Below are 19528 nucleotides of genomic sequence, written 5' to 3' on the forward strand. Positions count from 1 at the left end.
CCTGTGCTCACCTCCAGATGCTCCTCTGTGCTTACCTCCAGATCCCCCCCTGTGCTCAACTCCAGATCTCCCCTGTGCTCACCTCCAGATGCCCTTCTGTGCTCACCTCCAGATCTCCTCTGTGCTCACCTCCAGATCCCCCCTTTCCTCACCTCCAGATCCCCCCTGTTCTCACCTTCAGGTACCCCTCTGTCCTCACCTTCAGATCCCTCCTGTGCTCATCTCCAGGTGCCCCTCTGTATTCACCTTCAGACCCTCCTCTGTGCTCACTTCCAGATGGTACCCCTGTGCTCACCTTCAGATCCCCCTCTGTGCTCACCTCCAGATGGTACCCCTGTGCTCACCTCCAGACCCCCCTCTGTGTTCTCTGTTCTAATGTAGTCCCCTCGTTCCATACAGCTTTCAACTATGACTTGCTCGAGTTATTTATAACAAGGTCACCAGTGTCCTCTGTCCACATCAAAGCTGTTTCAACTGTGGGTCATGACCCGATACACGGGTTTACAGCTTAACATTGGGAATTGCAAAACCTGGCAGTGGCAGGTTTCTCAACTCACAGTAACTAAAATCTAACTCAGATGTAAGATATTCCTGGCAGTCTTCACTCACGCTGTGCCACCTAACTTCCTCTAGTCCCACCAATGTGAACTTTGCACCATGCATGCCCTCACCCTCCAGGTGCAGAATGCTGCCTGAAGCGTCCATGCTCACAGGTCCACTTTTACAGACTGCAGCAGTTTTACTGTACACACCATGTTTTCTGCATGAAACAAAATGATTTAATTATAGGAAACAAAGATTTTTAATAATCTTCTACCATCACTGTTATGTATCAAATGGGTATGTGTTTTAAGCTATTTTAAGCAGTATTTTTACCCTTTGAGTCTTTCATACTTGCATACAATGTATCAGGTTACCCCTTCCTTTCTCTCAGTCTTCCTAGACCCACCCACAGCGCCCAGTTCCTCCTGATTTTATGTCCTCTTTTTTAATGACCCACTGAATCCAACTTGTGACCAAACACCCATGGGTTATGGGCAGCAGAAATTGATATATATATATGAATTATTGTGCTACACAGATAACCTCATTCATGTCATAAGCACACGAACTTGCTTCAGTCTTCAAAAAATATTCAATTTATATGTATATCAAATAATTACTTTAAAAATATAGTTATTATTTGTTACCAATCAATGTCTGATCTGTATTCTTGTTTTAAATACTTATTTATCTGGGGTCATGTAAAAATTTGTCAGACATCGTACTCATCGGTTCTAATTGTCCACTTGATAGCATTTAGAATCATCTGGGAAGAAAGTGCCAGTGAGGGTTTATCTAGATCAGGCTGGTCTGTGGGCGTGTCTATGGACGTGTCTGTGGGGGAGTGACTTGATTATATTAACTGATATGGGAAGAGTCACGGTTTATCTGTGTGTATATGAGGGGTGATCCTGAGCTCCATAATAACCATGCGTGCATTTGACCTCTCTCTGCTGTTAACTGAGGACACGGTGTATGGTGTTTTTAGTTTTCTGCCTGTAACCTGAAATTGTGATCTGAAATAAACAGTCCACCCTATAAGTGGCTTTGGGGGACATTTTTATCACAGCAGTGGAAAGGAAACTTGGATAAACAAGAGAGACACAAGCAGAAGAAGTCTTAGAAGCCCTACTCTAAGTGACTAGCGCCAGTGAACAGTTCTAATTCCTCACGCTGTTTTGACTATCTGCCACGCTGGACAACCTTGACCACCATTCCTTGGAAAAGGCCACGTGTGGCCACTCTGTGCCATCTCCCCTGGTTTCTTCCAACGTGCCAAGTGACACCTATCTCTTCCTTGCTTCTGATTCTAAATGAGAAAGCTTTCCTCCTCCTCCACTCATCCCCTCAGTCCTTCATGTTTATCCCAGATGTAGATCTGCAGTCCAAATGCCTCCTTCAGCTCCCAGCTCAACCCTTGTCTCAACCCATGTGTCTCCTACAAAGCACAGTGGCATCTGGTTGTCTCTGCCTTCTCTGCCCACAATCTTTCCCGCCTCCATAAATGGCAGCCCTAAATGCAGCTGCCAGATCTCTGTACCCTGGAGCTACCATTGGCAGCTCCTCTGCTAACACCCCTCATCTAACTCATGACATTACGGTTGGCACAACCTTTGAAACATATCTCCAATTCGGCTCTTCTCCCATCCTTCAGCTGCCCCTGGCTGGCCTGACCTTTCACCTTCTTCCGCCTGACTTGCTGTAGGAGACTCCTCACCAACCTCTTCCAAGAGTGCTCTGCAGACGATCTGCATTACACATAGTAGGAGCTTCCTCCTAACATGGGCCCCTTGAGTCACTGCTTCTCAGCTGAGAGCAGGTTGGGGCTCCCATCTGTATTATAGCTACACCAAGGTCTCCATGGCGATACATCAGGACCTACAGAATCTGCTGGCTCTGTTTTCTCTACCTCTCCTCTCATCCTGCTCAATCCTCTCTGGCCTCCACTCTCTTCCTTGAACATGCCAAATCTGTGCCTACCACAGGGTAAGCCCTTGGTAAGCCCTCCATTCTGTGTGTCCTGTTCTCCTTCTCCCGTGTTTCTAGTGAGAGGTGCCTCCTCGGTGAGGCTTCCCAGACCACTGTATTGGAAATCGCAGACCACTCCCCCAGACCACTTCCTACCCTCCAAGGTTTCTCTAGCTAGTTATATGTATTCGCTTCATGTGAGCATCTTCTGTGTCCCTGAAGTTACATACTACTGTTTCTGGTGTCTTTCTTTCTCTTCTTGTTGTTCAAATAAAAGTTCTCTAACCAAAGAAGCTTGAGAGAGAAGGGGTTGGTTTTGGCTAACACTTCCAGATTGCAGTCTGTCATGGCAGGAAGTCCCAGCAGCAAGCATTTAGAGAGATGGCTCGTTGCATCTGCATTAAGGAGCAGAGATGAGCGCTGGCACTCGGCTCTTTATTTCAGTCTGCAGTCCCTCCCCAGGGAAGAGTTCCATCCGCAATGAAGACATCTTCCCACCTCAATTAACACTCTACACAGGCAATTCTAGATTCTATCACACGGACAATTAACACTAACCTTCTTGTCTAGCACAGGACGAGAAAAATACAGGGTTCTGCTCAAAAGAATGGAATGAATGAATTCCACATAAAGCTTTTGAAATGTCTTCAGCTTTCTAAGTTTGGTGTATAGACTTTCTTATGAGCCATGCAACAATCTAGTAACTTCAAAACATAGAACCCCCTTGTTTTAGGCAAAAAGGGGGTGCTGATACCCTGTGGACATGTGCCTAGTGAAGGGGGCTCCTGGGGGTTACAGCTGTGTTCTCGTTTCCTGACACCTCCAAACTACTACCTGGTGCCTCCTGTCATATTACTCTAAGTGTAAGAATAGTTATCAACGTTTGGTTTTCTCTGCAGTGTTGATGAGAAGACCCCACACCTGGCTTTGGGAGCTGTGAAGAATATCTCTCTAAACATCTCCATCTCCAACCTTGGAGACGATGCCTATGATGCCAATGTGTCCTTCAATGTCTCCAGGGAACTCTTCTTCATCAACATGTGGCAGAAGGTAAGGAGTGCTCACCCAAGAGGGAGCCATTTCCCATGTGATGCACTTGCTGACGTGTTTCATGGCACAGACCAGGCACTGAGTCTGCAAATGTCATAAGAGCTTGGAGGTACTACAGATCGGCTTTCATCCTGGCCTAAGAAGGTTGCTGGTACAGGCAAGCAGCAGCCAGCCATAAATACATACCTTGGAGAATATCTATCCTGTGTCCTGTTCCATCCCTTTTCTCTTGTGGACTGAACCCTCTCTGAGCAGCTACAACTGTTAGCCCCATCATGCACATGTTCTATACAATTTCAGTTCTGTGTCAGTGGTTGTTAAAAATAAGTATAAACGGACCCCTGATCGCCATGACTCCCATCACTAGCGGCATACTCTGTGTTCTCTGTTACATGGTTGTCTGTGTCGGCTGATACTTTGCTGTATTTATATGTGTATTCCTGCCATATTCAAGGGAATTGAGGAAGTTTGAAGATTTAAATGAATTGCGTGAGCTTTTGTAGAGTCAATTAGTTTATTCAAATGATAGCATGATTCCAAAAGAAAAGGGGAGCTGAGCTATTGTTTTCTCTCTCTCCCCTGATGCCCCTCAACGCAACCACCTTTGTGAGAGAGGAGGACAGGCCCTGGGCAGGATAGACCCTGCTCAAAGGCCCAGGACAGGATAGACCCTGCTCTAAGGCCCAGGACAGGATAAGCCCTGTTCTAAGGCCCAGGGCAGAATAGACCCTATTCTAAGACCCAGGACAGGACAGACCCAGTTCTAAGGCCCAAGGCAGGATAGACCTTCTTCTAAGACCCAGAGCAAGATAGACCCTGTTCTAAGACCCAGGACAGAACAGAATAGACCCAGTCCTAAGGCCCTGGGCAGGATATACCCTATTCTAAGGCCCTGGGCAGGATAAACTCTGTTCTAAGGCCCAGAACAGGTTAGACCCCACTCTACCCAGATGTTCCAACCACAGTTATTTGGACATTTTCAGCTTTTCCCTGTAAGCCATGCTGAGCTCACTGAGCTGGTGGTGTTCACATGGAACTTAGTCACTTTATGATGAAAGCCTTCACCCTGGTCCTCAGCACATGGGCACCCCACGGTACACATATGAGCAGGTAGGCTGCCCACTGTGGTTGTGAAAAACAGGATAGAGTTAGCCATGAATTCTAGTCAAAGGCTGTGGTCACTAGAGGACAGTGTACGTCAGAAGGCCACAGGAATGAGTCAGTAGCTATCATGGTGGCCATGGGTGACCTGGTGTGCATCACGTTGATCTCTTTACCAGTAAGCCATACCTATAAAACCTATGGCCTAGAGAACCTTGGGTTTCATCCTGGCTGAAAGCTGACAAGATATCAAGGTGACTCATGATGGTTGTGAGTAAGAGCAGGAGGGGGACCGGACACAGAGATGCCGTGCGACTCTGAGGACCAGCCCGAAGAGAGGACAGGTGACAAAAACAGAGACACCCCTCCCCCATGACAATCATACTTCAGGGTACTACAGGGTTTACAGTCTGTCCCAGTTCTAACTGCATCTAGGGGTAGGTAGCTATGGGTGACCAAGGGACCTTCCCCATTCTGTCACATGGGCAATACATGGACTACATATGGGCCCTGTATGAATCTTACAAAAAAGGTTCTAAAGCACAAAACCAAGAAAAGCCTAATTTAAGACGAAATAACGTCTAAAAGATTATTAGCAGAGAAAAAGAATTGTCCAGGGTATCCCCTTTTATACTGAGAGGGTAACCTCAGGAGACCCTTGTGAGGGAGTGAGGAACTGAGACAAAGAAGAAAGGAAGAATGTTCTGATGAGCAGTGACCAAGGGGGAGGGGATGCTTGGTCTTCTCAGATCTCTGAGAACCTGAAGTGACACACCTCAGATCTGTTCCTCTCAAGGTTGAGGAGGGTGCTAGAGAATTTTCCCACAAGCTTCTGTCATTCATTTCTATTTAAAAAAAAGAGAGAGAAAGAGAGTTCAGAAATTAGCTCTTGAGCACACAAGCCTTCCATAGCTATGCCCCTATTTCCTGTCCAATAAAACAGTCTAATAATGAGAAATAAACACTGACTGAGACAGGGCTGGAGGGGCTTAGCTATCGAGACCACTTACTGCTCTTGTAGAACACCCACATAGTGACTCAACCATCCGCGGCACCAGTTCCAGGGGATTCCTCTTCGGACCTCCCTGACACACATACACTCAGATATGTACACATACCCATAAAATAAAATATTTTTTAAACTGTAAACAAAACAAAACTTAAAAACAATTTTATAGCTACCTCATTTCAATTAAACTTGAGTATAGAACGATTACCAGCACAGTAGATACATAATTCAGAAGAATAATTAAAAGTGAGCCATCGGTAGCTAGAGAGATGGCTCAGCAGTTAGAGCATTTGGTTCTCTTCCAGAGAACCAAGTTCAGTTCCCAGCACCCCCACGGTGGCTCACAACCACTTGAATCCCAGTCCTAGACAATCTGTTGCCCTTTTCTGGTCTCTGTGGGTATCAAGCATGCATGTGGTACACAAACAGAATGCCCACATATAAAAAAAGTTAAACCTAAAAAAAAATGTAAGCCTTCTGATCTCAGCTTTAGCAGTAACCTTTAAGGATGAGCTAGATTTTATCCCCACTCCTGCCTCACAATCTTCAAGATGAAGTTAAGACTCCTCAGCTATTCCCACAAGGCCATCCTGAGCCTGATCCTTCATGGATACCCTTCCCCCCCACCCCCACAGTTCACCATGCTTGTCATACACACACTTAAATCAGTACTGGTTCATGACTGAAGCTACTACAGAGTCATCCCTTCCTCCCACCACCATCCAGAGAACATTGCCCTGAAATCTCAGCTCATGACATCTCAGGCTTCCTACCTGGCTGCATAGGACTTGTTTGGGTATCAGTTACTAAGTGACTGTAACAGCGACTACAGGTGACTGAGATGAATAAGATATAGTTCCTATTCCCAGGATGCTCCTAACCTGATGTCATCAAATAATTAATAATTAAGGTACAGGGTTCCAACTGCCCTGCAGACATGCTTGGTGTGCGGGGCAAAGCAGTTATTGCTGTAATAGCTAGTCTCAGGTTGCCAAGATCCTTAGGAGGTCATGTGCCTTTGAAGGCGTGATCTGATCCCCTCTCACCTCTTGTCTGTCACAAAGGTTGACAGCTTCCTATGTCCCATGCTCCTGATGCCATAATGTTCTTCCCAAGTACAAGGAAACAAGCAACCATTGGCTGAACAGGCTCCGAGTTTTGCTCAGAAAAATCTGCTGTGAGCAGGGCTGACGTGGAGTGGTTTTGGCTGGTGCATCAGGCAACTGACCTGGAGCAGGAGAGGGGACAGGGAAAGCAAGGGGATAAGCTGACCGGAGAGGAGAGGACTCCACAGGATGGGAAGAGGGCTAGCCTGTGGAACACAAAGTAACAGTCATGGTGGTCGATTGACATCAGAACATTTGAGAAGTTATCTCCTACTATCCTAAGCTTGTTCGAACTCCTGGCCTCTTAATGCCTCACATGATGGTTAGGAGTTGTGCAGGAAGAATAAATGATCTTTGAATTCAAAGAATGGCCTTGGCTTGTGTGTACATCTTCATGGGATTGATTTATTCCCACAGACAGGAACAGACAGGAGCAGGAAAGAATAAACTTTAATCCAGATGCAAGGGAGATCTGAGTTTGGGCACCAAGGATAGCACCCATTGGTCATGAAATTACAGAGGCAGCTGGACCAAGAGCAAAGGCACTGTCGCAGAGAGGCTTCCTGCACTAGTGCCAGTCACTCTGACCAAATGCTTAAGATCTCAACTTGAAGGGAGAAATTCCTCGTGTTGGCGCACTGTCTCAGACATCTCAGCCCATGGTTGGTTGTTCCCATGTACTTGGGCTGGATATGTTAGCATTAGGATCATGTGGCCTAGAAAGTTGTCAAAGCTCACGACAGACATGAAACAGAGAGTAAGGAAGTGAGAGGGAACCTGATACCACCTTCAAAGCTGCCTTCAATGGCACACCCCCTCACGACCTCCTTCCCCCAGCTAAGTGCCACTTTCAGATTTTCTACCACCTCACAAAATTGTTACCAGCTAGGTGCCAGTCCTTCAACACACAAGTCTGAGGAGGACATTTTATCTTCCAACCATGTGGTAGTTTGAATGAGAAATGTCCCCCATAAGACTCAGGTATTTGAACACTTGGTCCTCAGTGGATGATAGCATTTAGGAAGGCCTTGGCTGAGGGCTGAGGGTGTTTGCTTTCTCCACTTGCTGTGTGTAGATAAAATGTGATGAGCCGGTTCCCTGTTCCTGCTTCCTGTTGCCAATTCTTTCCCAGCCATGATGGACTCTCTCCCTCTGGAACTATGAGTCAGAATTAACCCTTTCTTCCTTACGTTGCTTGAAGTTATGACATGTTACCACAGCAACAGAAGAGTGACTGATAAAAGCCATGACACTCATAAACCCAAGGCTTGCAATCCTGAGATGCCATCTTGCTCTGTGCCTCCAGATGCCAGCCCAGAGGCAAGGAGCTGAGGACATCCGGTTTTATTTGGAAATTGGGAGAGAATGAAGGAAAAGTAAGCTGTTAAACCAGCTACCATGGTGGGGGAGGAGCTTAACCACGCCACTCTGGAAACAGTATAGACATAAGTGTGCCCTAGAGATGAAGAAACAGAAGTCCATAGGCTCTCTAAGAGCAGTTCTCAACCTCTGGGTCACGACCCCTTGAGAGTCCAATGACCCTTTCACAGGGGGTCACCTAAGACATCGGAAAACACAGAGATTTACATTACGATTCATAGAAGTAGCAAAGTTACAGTTATAAAGTATCAATGAAATAATCTTATGGTTGGGGGTCACCACAACATAAGGAACTGTATTAAAGGGTCACAGCATTAGAAAGTTGAGAACCACTGCTCTAAGGCTTAGGGTAGCCTGGGACCCTCTTGGAAGGTCATTCCCCAACACGTTGGAACTATCATGAACGTGCCAGCGCAGCCTCTGTTGTTCCGGAACTGTCCCCCAGGTGAAGAGATCTAGGTGCTGGCAGCGGGGAGCTTGTGGAGCAAGCATCCCACAGATGCGAACCACGTGGCGGGCTCCTTGGTACCTGCCACTGAGCTTCTCACTTTCTAGGCTCCCGGAAGTTGTACCTTAAGAGTTCTTGGTTGAAGAACACTTCACAGTTCCAGGAGTTGGGCAAGCCAGGCATGTGTATAGATGAAGGTGCCCAGATGTGGAACAGAAGATGGTAGATTCCGTGGGAGATGGGGGTTCTGAAGTCACGCGTGGGTCAGCCACCTCAGCAGCTCAGTGACTGAAGTAGAAGTGTGAACTGGTGCTGCCAGATTTTATTTTTCAATTTAAAAAAATCAGAAATTTTATGTTACTTTGGCAGCTAATTAAAATGTTTTCTGAGTGTCATCTAAGCCAAACAAAACATTTTCCCTGATCACATCCAGCCTGTAGCCGCCGGTCTAGCCTTCTAGCCTAGCTGTTCTCTATGTGTGCTAGCTCCATGCTCTAACCTGCCTGTCTGTCACATGGCTCTGTATTTCTGATCAAACTTTTTCCACATCCTTGGTGGGTCTCATATCCTCCCCTTGGATAAACTAGCTAAATATATTAGCATTTAGATATTGTGTGTGTGTATGTGTGCCTGTGTGTGTGTGTGTGATTATATGTGTGTGATTGTGTGTGTGGTTGTGTGATAGTGTGTAATTGTGTGTGTGAGTATGTGATTGTGTATATGGGATTGTGTGTGATTTGTGTGATTTTATGTGAGTGTGTGGTTGTCTGTGTGTGATTGTGTGTGCGATTGTTTGTGTGTGGTTGTCTGTGTGTGATTGTGTGTGCGATTGTGTGTGATTGTGTGTGTGTGATTGTCTTTATGTGTTTAGGGGATGAAAGGGAATGGAAAACTCAACCCAAATGTAGCATCCATATCATTTTTAACACTAGTGACTTTTAGGCTCAAGTTTGTTCACTGGAATGATGGTGGAAGCAGCTGAGGCAGAGTTTGCATTCAGACAAAGAGTAAAATAATGGGTGTGGAGTGTGGTGTGGAGGGAAGTGAGCTGTGGTGGTTAGCAGATGCAGAGCTGATGTTCCAGCTATCTCTGTGGTGATCAGTGTGCCCTGGCCCAGGGTACCAGAGTCTTCAATGTCGGTGTGTGCCAAGAATTGAATGAGGCCTATGCCAAGCGTGTGTATCATGTGTCCCTACTGTGGTAGACCCCGACTCCCACCATATGCCAGGACACACTGTAGAGACCCATCCCATGCTCAGCGTTATGCTGGACCTCACCTTATGATAGTTCAGCTTACGATTTATCGGACTTTATGATGGTGCAAAAGCCATACACTTTTACCAAAAACTGTGCTTCCGGGTTTGAACATGGATCTTTTATTGGGATGCCACACTTTCGATACTAGGCGTCTGCAGTGACATCTTACAGGAAGGGCCATCAGACCAGAAAAGTGGGAAGATTTGGTGATAAGAATGTTGGAAGACAGGCACATGAGGGAGGGTGGATGGTCCTGGGCTCATGGGAGAGGGCCAGACTTCACCCACCGCACTCCACACAGCTTGCCAAGCACGACCAGGCTGCCTAGAGATGTAGTTCACAACCCGTTGTCGGCTGTCACTGAGTTCAGCTGTGGAAATAGTAATGGCTCTGTCTTCTAATAACCTTGAGAGACTGAGATGAGGGACAGACTCTGTGTCCTCTACTCCTCCATGGCAAGGCCCCATGAGGGTCACAGTAGCGTATCAAAGAAGCTCATTTTTGTGGTTTCTAAGAAGTGAGTGCTTTGAATTTCCAATCTGGCTGGGTCTCCAAGCTGGGCTTTGGGGGTCTTTGTAAACTACCAGCTCGACTTTCTTTTTTATAGCAAGTGGCATCAAGGACGGGAGAGTTTGTTTTTGCTGTAAAGCGAGTCTTCCCGCTAATGTCTACCTCTACCACAGAATGGGTATTCTGTTTCTCTCAGGAATCTCTCTTCTCACTTTCAAGGCAAGCCGCTCAAGACGGCGCCAGATGATAAAATCCGTCAGCTTTCTAATCTGGTCTGAGGGAGGATTTGGACACTTGATGTGTTTGCATAGCTTTATATTTGAAGGAGTGGCTAACCTTTCCTCGGGCGAAAGGCTCAGTGCAGGAACCTGCGAGTCTGTGCTTGTGAACACAGAGAGCTGTCAGTAGAGCCAAGGAGTCAGGCATCACCAGGGCTGAAGTACACCCATTCTTCTGTATGTAAGCAAAACACAAATGACTTTCCTTCATCAGTAGCTGCCCCCATAGCAGCAGACTGCATTCCCATGGTGCTCCACTATCTCCGGTGTGTCTTATCAAGTTAATAGAAGCCCCCAGTAAAAGTGCAACCCTCAGATGTTTATAGGCATCATGGCCTGGCCATTAAGATGATGAATGAACTCACCGCTCACCCTTGTAAGAGAGCCCTGCAGGGGAAATCAATACTTAGAAAATAATAAGTCTCTTCCGCCCCTTTCCTGCCTTTAATCTCGTGCCCTGAGCACCCTGGTGACTTTACCTTGAACTTCCTGCAGGATGCCAGGCAGTGGTTCTCACCTGGCACTGGTCCAGGTACCGCTCTTAGCCTGCATCCTCCCGGTGCCCACTTCCTGTTTCAGTTGCTTCTGAAGGCCCTACTGTTTACCCATAATAGACTAAGAGAAAGTGGAGAGGAGCAGATACCACGCCCCGCCCCTGAGGCCAGGATGGTAATCTGTCACCAGTACTAAACCTGTCACTCCCGCCTGAGTGCTGGCACCAGAAAGATAGCATAGAATGAAGGCCCCTGAGAATGCTGGCCCTTCTGGTGTCCGTGGGCACCAAGAAGTGATGGACAACCCAGATGTCCATTTCTAACCACAGTGTGGCCTGTGTTCTGAGGCAAAACTCAGCTTTCATTAGAATGAAAAGCTTCATTTGTGTATTCACGGCAGTTGAAGGGAAGGCTGCAGTCTAGCCTGAGAAATACCAATAAAGCTATAACTGCGACAAGAATCGATTAAGAGTATTTCCCACCACCATGCCACAGGCATATCCGTGAGAGGGATTTAGAAAGAGTACATTAAAACTTACCGTCCCTGCCTTCAACTAGATGTTTCTTCTTCTAGAAGGGAAAGGAGGAGCCTACTTGGGCTTTAAAACTTTTTGACAGACAACAAAGTACCTAAGAAGGGAGGGATGGAGGGAGGGAAGGAAGGAAGGAAGGAAGGAAGGAAGGAAGGAAGGAGAAAGGGAGAAACGGAAGGAGGGAGGGAAGGAAACCATAAAATCAAATCGTTAAACTGAGACAAAAAGACAACATACAAAAATAAATAAAATATTAAAAACTAAATCTGGGAGATACCCTAGCAGGTAAAGCACTTGCTGAACAAGCCTGATAACCAAGTTTGGGTCTCCAGAGCCCAAATATCAGTGGAGGCAAAGAACAGACTTCATCCGCAAAGCTAGCTTCTGACCTCACATCATACACACACACACACACACACACACACACACACACACACACACACACATCATGCTCGTGTAGTAATGAGGAATACAAAGACTGGACAGATGGCTGTGTGCTTAAGAGAACTTGCTGTTCTCGCAGACAACAAAAGTTCCGTTCCCAGCACCCACATCAGACAACCTCCAATGATCTCTAACTCCAGCTCCAAGGACTCTGCCTCCCTCTGCTGGCCAGCATGTGCATCTACACTCACGTGTTCACACACAATTTGAAAATGGTAAAATTTTTGAAGTCAGGAAAAGGTTGGTGGTTTCTGAGGGGTGTGTCTGTCTCTGGGGGAGATGCTCATGGTGAAGCAGGGCCAGGCACAATCTCAGGCAAGGGCACCCAAACCTTATCCCTCAGCCGATCTTGCAGGAAAGCGCCAACTCCATCCTATTTTGTTTTAAAGGAAGTTACATTTCTGACCTACAAACAGCAGACACTGGTTTAGAGCCACTTTGGAAACTGTTAAAAACACAGTCCGTTCTACCCCAGAGGATGAGATGTGGGCAGGATGGGTCCAGGAATCAAAGGCAAGCCTCAAAAGATGGAAGCCACTATGGACAACAGGAGCCCACATAAACTTGCTGGTGGGAATATAAACTAGCTAGTCCAGCCTCTACGGATATCTGTATTGAGGTTTCTCAGAAAGCAGACACAGACTCACTAGATCTAATGTATAACTCGGGTCTACAACCCCTTGTGTTTCCCCAAAGGAGCCCACGTCAACACATGTCAGAAATAGCATATCCGTGTTTGCTACAGCATTGTTCCTAATAGACAAGATACTGAGCCAGCCTAGCTGCCCAGCAAGAGAGAAACGGGTAGAGAAAACATGGTCTTTATACACAATGGAATGCTTTTCAGCTATAAGAATGAAGTCATGTCATTTGTAAAAAAAAAAAAAAAAAAAAAAAAAAAAAAAAAAAAAAAAAAAAAAAAAAAAAACTGGATGCAACTGGAAACAATAATATTAAGCAAAATTAAGCCAATATGGAAAACAAAAGCTTCCCTCTCATCTGTGGTCCCTATGTTTTATATAGTCACAGGAATGAGGTGAGTATATATTAAGTAAAAGTGGAAGTGATATTGCCAACGGGAACAAAGGGGCTGAGGGGTGAGGGTAGGAAGACGGGGCAAATGAGAATGTGCACCAAGTGCATGGAAGAAATCTAATTTTAAAATAATGTTTTTTGAAATGGAGACCTTGTCACAGCTTAGCAGGCTGGGAGGAAGCGGTGATTCAAGCTTTCGATAACGGGCACAAAGCTGAAAAAAATACAAGAAATTTGAAACTAGAAGAGATTTTTGGGATTCCAGATAAAACTCCCAGGACTCACTTAAGGTAGACAAGGCAGGGCTAGGGATGTGGTAGAGCCACTTGTTGAGCATGCTCAAGACCATGCTCAACACTTCAGATAAAAATATTTCAAATGAAGTCCTTCAGTGCGTTTCAAACATATGAACTTGTTCCTGGGGCTACGGGCACACGCCACCCTGCCTATCCAAATTTTCTTCCAATTTAGACCCACTGTCAGTACAGTAATGCCAATCTCTAATTTCTTCCTGGAGCTGATCTTGCTTCAACTTTCCCTGAAGAGTTAGGGTTGCCTTTTTCAGTCAGAGGTAGAAAGATGGGTTGCCGGAAGGAGGCTCCATTATCCAAGAGGCCAGGGAAGTCAAACATATTGCTACTCTCTAATCTCCTTCAATCCTTCCTTCTTCCCACTAGGTTTTGCCCCCCCCCCCATACCCTGCACCTTGCACCCTGCATACTTGAGCCCAACTCTGGTTTGCTTCTCTGTGTGTGCGTGTATGTGCACGTGTGTGCATTGTGCATTTGCACATGCAAGTGTGTGTGTGCACATGTGCAACGTGTGCATGTTCATATACATTTCCCCGTGTGTGTGTGTGTGTGTGTGTGTGTGTGTGTGTGTGTGTGTGTGTTTGTGTGTGTGTGTATGTGTGTAAGCCTGAGGCTGGTGTCAGCATTCTTCCTCCCTCTTGCCCATTGAGCCAGGGTCTCTCAATCGAACCCAGAGCTCATGGATATGGATAATCTAACTAGTGGTCTTCCTCCAAGGATGCTGTCTCTGTGTTCTGAGTTCTAGAATTACAGAGGGCTGCCACACCTCCCTTGCATTTATGTGGGTTCTGGGAGTCTAAACCCACGCCCTCATGCTCCCATGGTGGGGGCTTTATCCACTAAGGCTTCCCCCAATCCTGCATTATTCTTTTATTCATTCTTAATACCTGTGACTCTAGAAGACTGACTAGCCTCAGGTTGCCAGAGCTCATTTAGCCGTGGTCATAAACAATTACAAGTGCCAGGGCCTGGACAGCAACTTCAGGCTGCTGGCACTGAGGCATCAAAACCCAACACACAATGCAGGCCACCTCTGAGGTGTGGTCTCCCTCTGGGCTTTGTAACACACACACACACACACACACACACACACACACACACACACACATACCTGTATCCTCCCTCCTCTACCATCCTTCCTGGAGACAGTTTCATACAAGTTAGGTTTTTTTCGTTCATTTGCTTGGAGTTTTGTGTTTTTTGTTTTTTGCTTTTTGTTTTTTGGTTTTGGTTTTTGGTTTTTGGTTTTTTTTTTTTTTTTCTTGACTCCCAAGGCACAGTCAGTTTCTGGGTATCTAAGCCTAAAGCCGATCCCCCTGCCCCATCCATTTTAAAAAAGACAGGCTTAATTCATTTCAATAAACACATTGAAGAACCTGACCAGTCAGAATGTTTTGGGGGCAGGGGTTGACTTCAATTTTTCCCCCAAGTGATGCTATTCAGTGTGTCTTGTCTTTGCACTGTAACCTCCTGGAAGTCTAACCTGTTGATATTTAGTCTGTGAGGTTTGACAAGAACCCAATCTCGTTAAGTCTGAGGTTTTTGATCAGTTCTTTCTTTCTTTTCTCACAGACTATTTATACTCGAAATAGCAATGTGTTCATGTAACTTGTCTTTTGATCTTTTAAGGAAACGAACTCCATTTTTAAAAAATTTCACCCCCTGAACTTATAAGGAATGAGATACGCTCCTGCTTTCATTTCTAAGAGTTTGCTCGGAGTGCTTGTCTCTGTGATCATAGGCAAGATGCAGCTCCTAGTCTGCTCTCCTGTGTGGTCTTTGTCGGGCTTTGGTATTGTACTGTTGCTTGACTTTTCTAAAGTAAGCAGAGACCCTGAATTCTTTTTTGGTAGTCTGAAGAGGTGTCGCTAACATTGCTTCAGCAGCGGGCAATAGAAAGGTCAGGCTTACCAGGTGCTCACTTTTACGCCACACACTATGCCCGGCACTAATTTTTTTTAACGTGTTTTAGCCCCACAATAACTCATGTCCACTTGTGAGCTTTGTTTTCCTGAAGAAGAAACCAACGCTTACGCAAAGCACAGCTGCTAAAACTGGGTATTGGAATCCAAGCACTGACAGGCTGACTTCAGAGGTCTCTCATGCATCTTCTTTGCATAAAGAGGCTAATTTGCATGTCTGATAGTCCCACTGGCTGCCCACCTGGCTTGTAGCGGTTACCCTCTGGAGAGCCAGGTGCTTAGTGAATGACATCTTTCAGATTACATCATCCCCCATTTTTCTTGTGTAGGGGGTAGCAGACAGGAAGCACTGATGCATTTTCTGGGGCAGCTGTGTTTTGTCTAAACAAGACTCTCTTTAGTACCCCCAGGGGGGTACTGGCATACAAACCTAACCCCTACCAGGCTCCCACTAGAGGAAGCTTTCCTGTGGTGCCCATGTGTTGCCACGTTGGATTCTGGGAGCTGGCACGGCTTCCCTGCCTTTTTGAATGTCTGCTCTGGAATTGATTTGTCCCAAGGTGAACTCAGCTAAAGGAATATCACACTTAAGAGCTTTGCCCCCGGATGGGCCAGGAAGGTGGAAAAACCACACAATCTGTCCGTTTTCCCTTCTGCCTGTTGAGTACTGGACAGCTGGAAAAAGTCCTAGGAGGTAGAGTCACTTAGCCCTTAGTGTGTCAGACGCTCGACTATCTTGACGTGTCTCCAAGCCAGCCATCATTTTCCCAACTCAGGTCCAAATATTATTACGGAAAGGGGAATTTAAAAAGCTCCTAGCTGTATGCCCAAGTCACCTGTAAGGGGCTAGTGGCATAACACCAAGGACACAGGTACCTGATGGCATGGATCATGTGATAAGCAGAATCCTATTGCTGATACATAATTGCATCTGGGAGCTCTGCTGGGTGATAAACAACAGGGATTTTCATAGGAAAGCAGCTCATGGTTCCTATATTTAGGAATGTATACCCAATAGTCAAAAGCAGTTTCAACGAAGAAAAGACATAGTGGATTAAAAAAAAAAAAAGTGATGTCCTGTTTGCATGGCCCAGAGACAGGCATCAGTGTCTCGATTGTCTACAGAACTTATTCCTCCAGCTTTTAGTACTGAGAATGGGAACGGCCGTTGCCTCTGTTTGCTCATTCATTCAGAAAGAGTGAACTGCACGTTTAGTGAGTATTTACGGTGTGAGATGTATACACAGAATAGACACAAGCCCTGTGGCCACCTCCTCACAAATCCAATGGAGAATGGGTCTGAAGAGGTGTCTAGGAGTTGTGAATATGGTAAACGGAAGAGACTTAGGGGCCAGGAAAGGTGCCCCAGTGCATCCTGGGAGATGTTCAGGAAAAGGGGAGGCACTGGGACTAGGAGGGGTGTGGTTTGTTGTAGAAAGGGTGGCACAATAGGTGAGCGAGGAGAGCTGAGACTTGGCTGGTGCATTCAGCAGGGGCCAAATGACATAGGTCTTAGGAGATCACAATGAGGTGTCCACAAATAAACAGAAGAAGGTGTCATATGTTTTGTCTGAATGTTGAATCCTATCATATACTTACAAAGTGCCTTCAAAATGTCCTAGGACACATTTATTATAAAATCCAGGTCCAATTATTAGCTTTGAAGAAGGAAGGGCAAAACATAGTAAAAGAAAACAACCCTAAGACATCTACCATAGAGGTCTTCAAATGGAGCTCAGGGTGGATAGCATCAGAAAATGAACATCAACTATTAAATTAATCCGAGGTTTAAATCTGACCTTTGTCATAGCAGAGTACATATTCAATCCAAGCTGAGAAAGGTCCAAAAGGTCACATCTCACAGAGGAAACAGCCGCTCTTAAAGGGAATGGTCTAGTGCGATCACAGAGCCACAGGTGGGTCAAAGTTCACAGTCTATGGAGCATTTTCTTATTGATCACTGAGGGTTGATGTGGAAGGTCCTATCACTGTGAGCAGTGCCAGCCCTGGGCAGTGGTCCTGGATGGACTAGGAAAACAGGCTGACTACCCTTTTCTTTCTTCCTTCCTTTCTTTTTTTTTCTTTCTTTCTTACTTACTTTATTTCTTTCTTTTGAAGGGAAACAGGAGGAGTTGATCTGGGGGAAAGGGAGGGGTAGAGGACTGGGAGGGGTGGAGGGAGGAGAAAACTGCTGTCTGGCTGTAATGTGTGAGAGAAGAATAAGAGTTAAAAGAAAAAGAAACAAAGAAAGAGACAAAGAGACAAAGAAAGAAAACAGACTGAGTGCTCCACGGGAAGTAGGCAGCCCTCCAGTGGCTTCAGTTCCTGCCTCTGGGTTCCTGCTTGGCTTGAGTTCTTGCTCTGACTTCCTTTGGTTATGGACTAGGATGTGGAACTGTGAGCTGAAATTAACTCTTTCCTCCCCGTGTTGCTTTTGGTCATGGTGTGTATCACAGCAATAGACAACCTAACTAAGACAGGCAGGCACCACCAGATCTGGCTCATGCTAAAAAAAAATTTTAAAGAGAAAGAAAAATCTTTTTCATAGAGTTTTATTTACTTCAAATAAAAATAAATAGACGTGCTTCAGTAATTTACAAATATTTAGTTAAGGAGGACTTTCCTGACAAGTTCCCTTCTGTCTAAGTGGCCTCTGCCTGAACCAGCACACCTTCCTGGGCACCACAAAGTGCTTCTTTGAAGGTCTTTATGAAGCGCCTTCCTTGTTTTTCTTTTATTTAATAATGTTTACCTTCTACTTGGTGTGTCTTTTATTTGCAGTACCCTCAAGTACATTAAAGATTCAGGCACACTAAATACAGCTGACGGTTAGTTCTGCCATCTGTTTTCTCGGATGCTGTGGTTTTCCACATTCATAAATCCATTCCTCAGTCCCTACGGGACAGGGGGACAAGGCGGAAATGGGGTACGATCTATTTCTTGGTCCTTCCGTGGATTAAAAGGGGTGAGCCCAAGCCCAGGCAGCCTCTGTCCTTAGCAGGCAGCCCGGGCAGAGGTTCAGGTGACCACATGGTTGAAAGATCTTGGGTGTGGGTTCAAAGAGGTAGTGAGATGAATTGTTGGGGGGTAAAGAGCTTATTATAAGGGTTGCTTATGCCATGGGCAAACTGACAGATAACAGCATGGTGGGAGCTCTGAGGAGATTTTAGTCCTCCACACCAGAGACAGACAGATGGTGGGGTCTCTGAAGAGAGCAAATCAGACCCTCATAGAGAAGATGGGAGTCTCTTCTTACACCTTTCTACAGTTGAAGCCAACATCACAGCCTACCATCAGACTGACTCACAGGACCCAGGGAAGAAGGCTGGAGGGAGCGTGGCCACTAATATCTCCTTTACCTTAAACTCTCTTCCCCAGCTGTGTGCTCCTGGCACCTGGGCGTCTGTTAGCTAGAGATATACAATGTCTCGCTAGCCTTGGATACCTGTAGGAGAGGAAGGGCTGCTACGGGGACTGTGGCTTGAGCAGCAACTACATTGTAGCATTAGAGTCTCGCAGCCCTAGGTGGGACCCACAGGGCTCCAAGATGCTCACACTCTCCTCCGAGACTTTGTACCTATTAGTGTAACAAACCATCCTAACATTCATTGGTTTGGTACAATAATCATTTATTATTGCTCCTAACTGTAGACATTAGCTGGGCCATATCTAAGCTGGGGGAGGGAGGGCAGGTTTGGCTTCTTGGCTGACCTTGCTTGGGCATTCATGGTTACCTGGCAAATCATCTGAAATCCAAGCTGTTGTCTGGAGTGACGGACTGGCTGAGCTGTGTGGCTGGCATTGCTCAGGAAGCCAGCTCTTGCTCACATGGTCTTGACAGGGTTCCAAAAGAGCAAATAGAAGCCCCAAGGCCTCCCGGATAGGAGCTTAGAACAGCCATAGCATCACTTTGACTGCATTTGGGTGGTTGGATCCAGTCACAAATCCTGCTCAGATTCAAAGTGGAAAAAAACCAAGTTGACCTCGTGATGGGAACAGCCCAAAAGTCAAGCCGTAGAGAAAGAGGAGCACAAAGAAGGATGGAAAATGGAGGTCACGTTTACAAACCATCTACCCGTGCTCCTGAGACATAGGTGTGTTTGTGACGATGTCTTCCTAAGGGCAACTTATTCCCCAA

General features: G+C 46.0%; 1 protein-coding gene across 2 annotated transcripts in view; it reads left to right on the forward strand.

Annotated features, from left to right (window-relative positions):
- Positions 1 to 19528, forward strand: part of Itga9 (integrin subunit alpha 9) — a 295010-nt gene that overhangs the window by 197511 nt on the left and 77971 nt on the right. For both annotated transcript variants that reach the window (XM_034484311.2, XM_076917769.1), the window contains one exon: positions 3411 to 3561. In XM_034484311.2, the coding sequence (XP_034340202.1) occupies positions 3411 to 3561 (151 nt within the window). The remainder of the gene's footprint in view (positions 1 to 3410; positions 3562 to 19528) is intronic.

The sequence above is a fragment of the Arvicanthis niloticus genome, chromosome 21 (assembly GCF_011762505.2).
Source record: "Arvicanthis niloticus isolate mArvNil1 chromosome 21, mArvNil1.pat.X, whole genome shotgun sequence".
Taxonomy (NCBI): Eukaryota; Metazoa; Chordata; class Mammalia; order Rodentia; family Muridae; genus Arvicanthis; species Arvicanthis niloticus.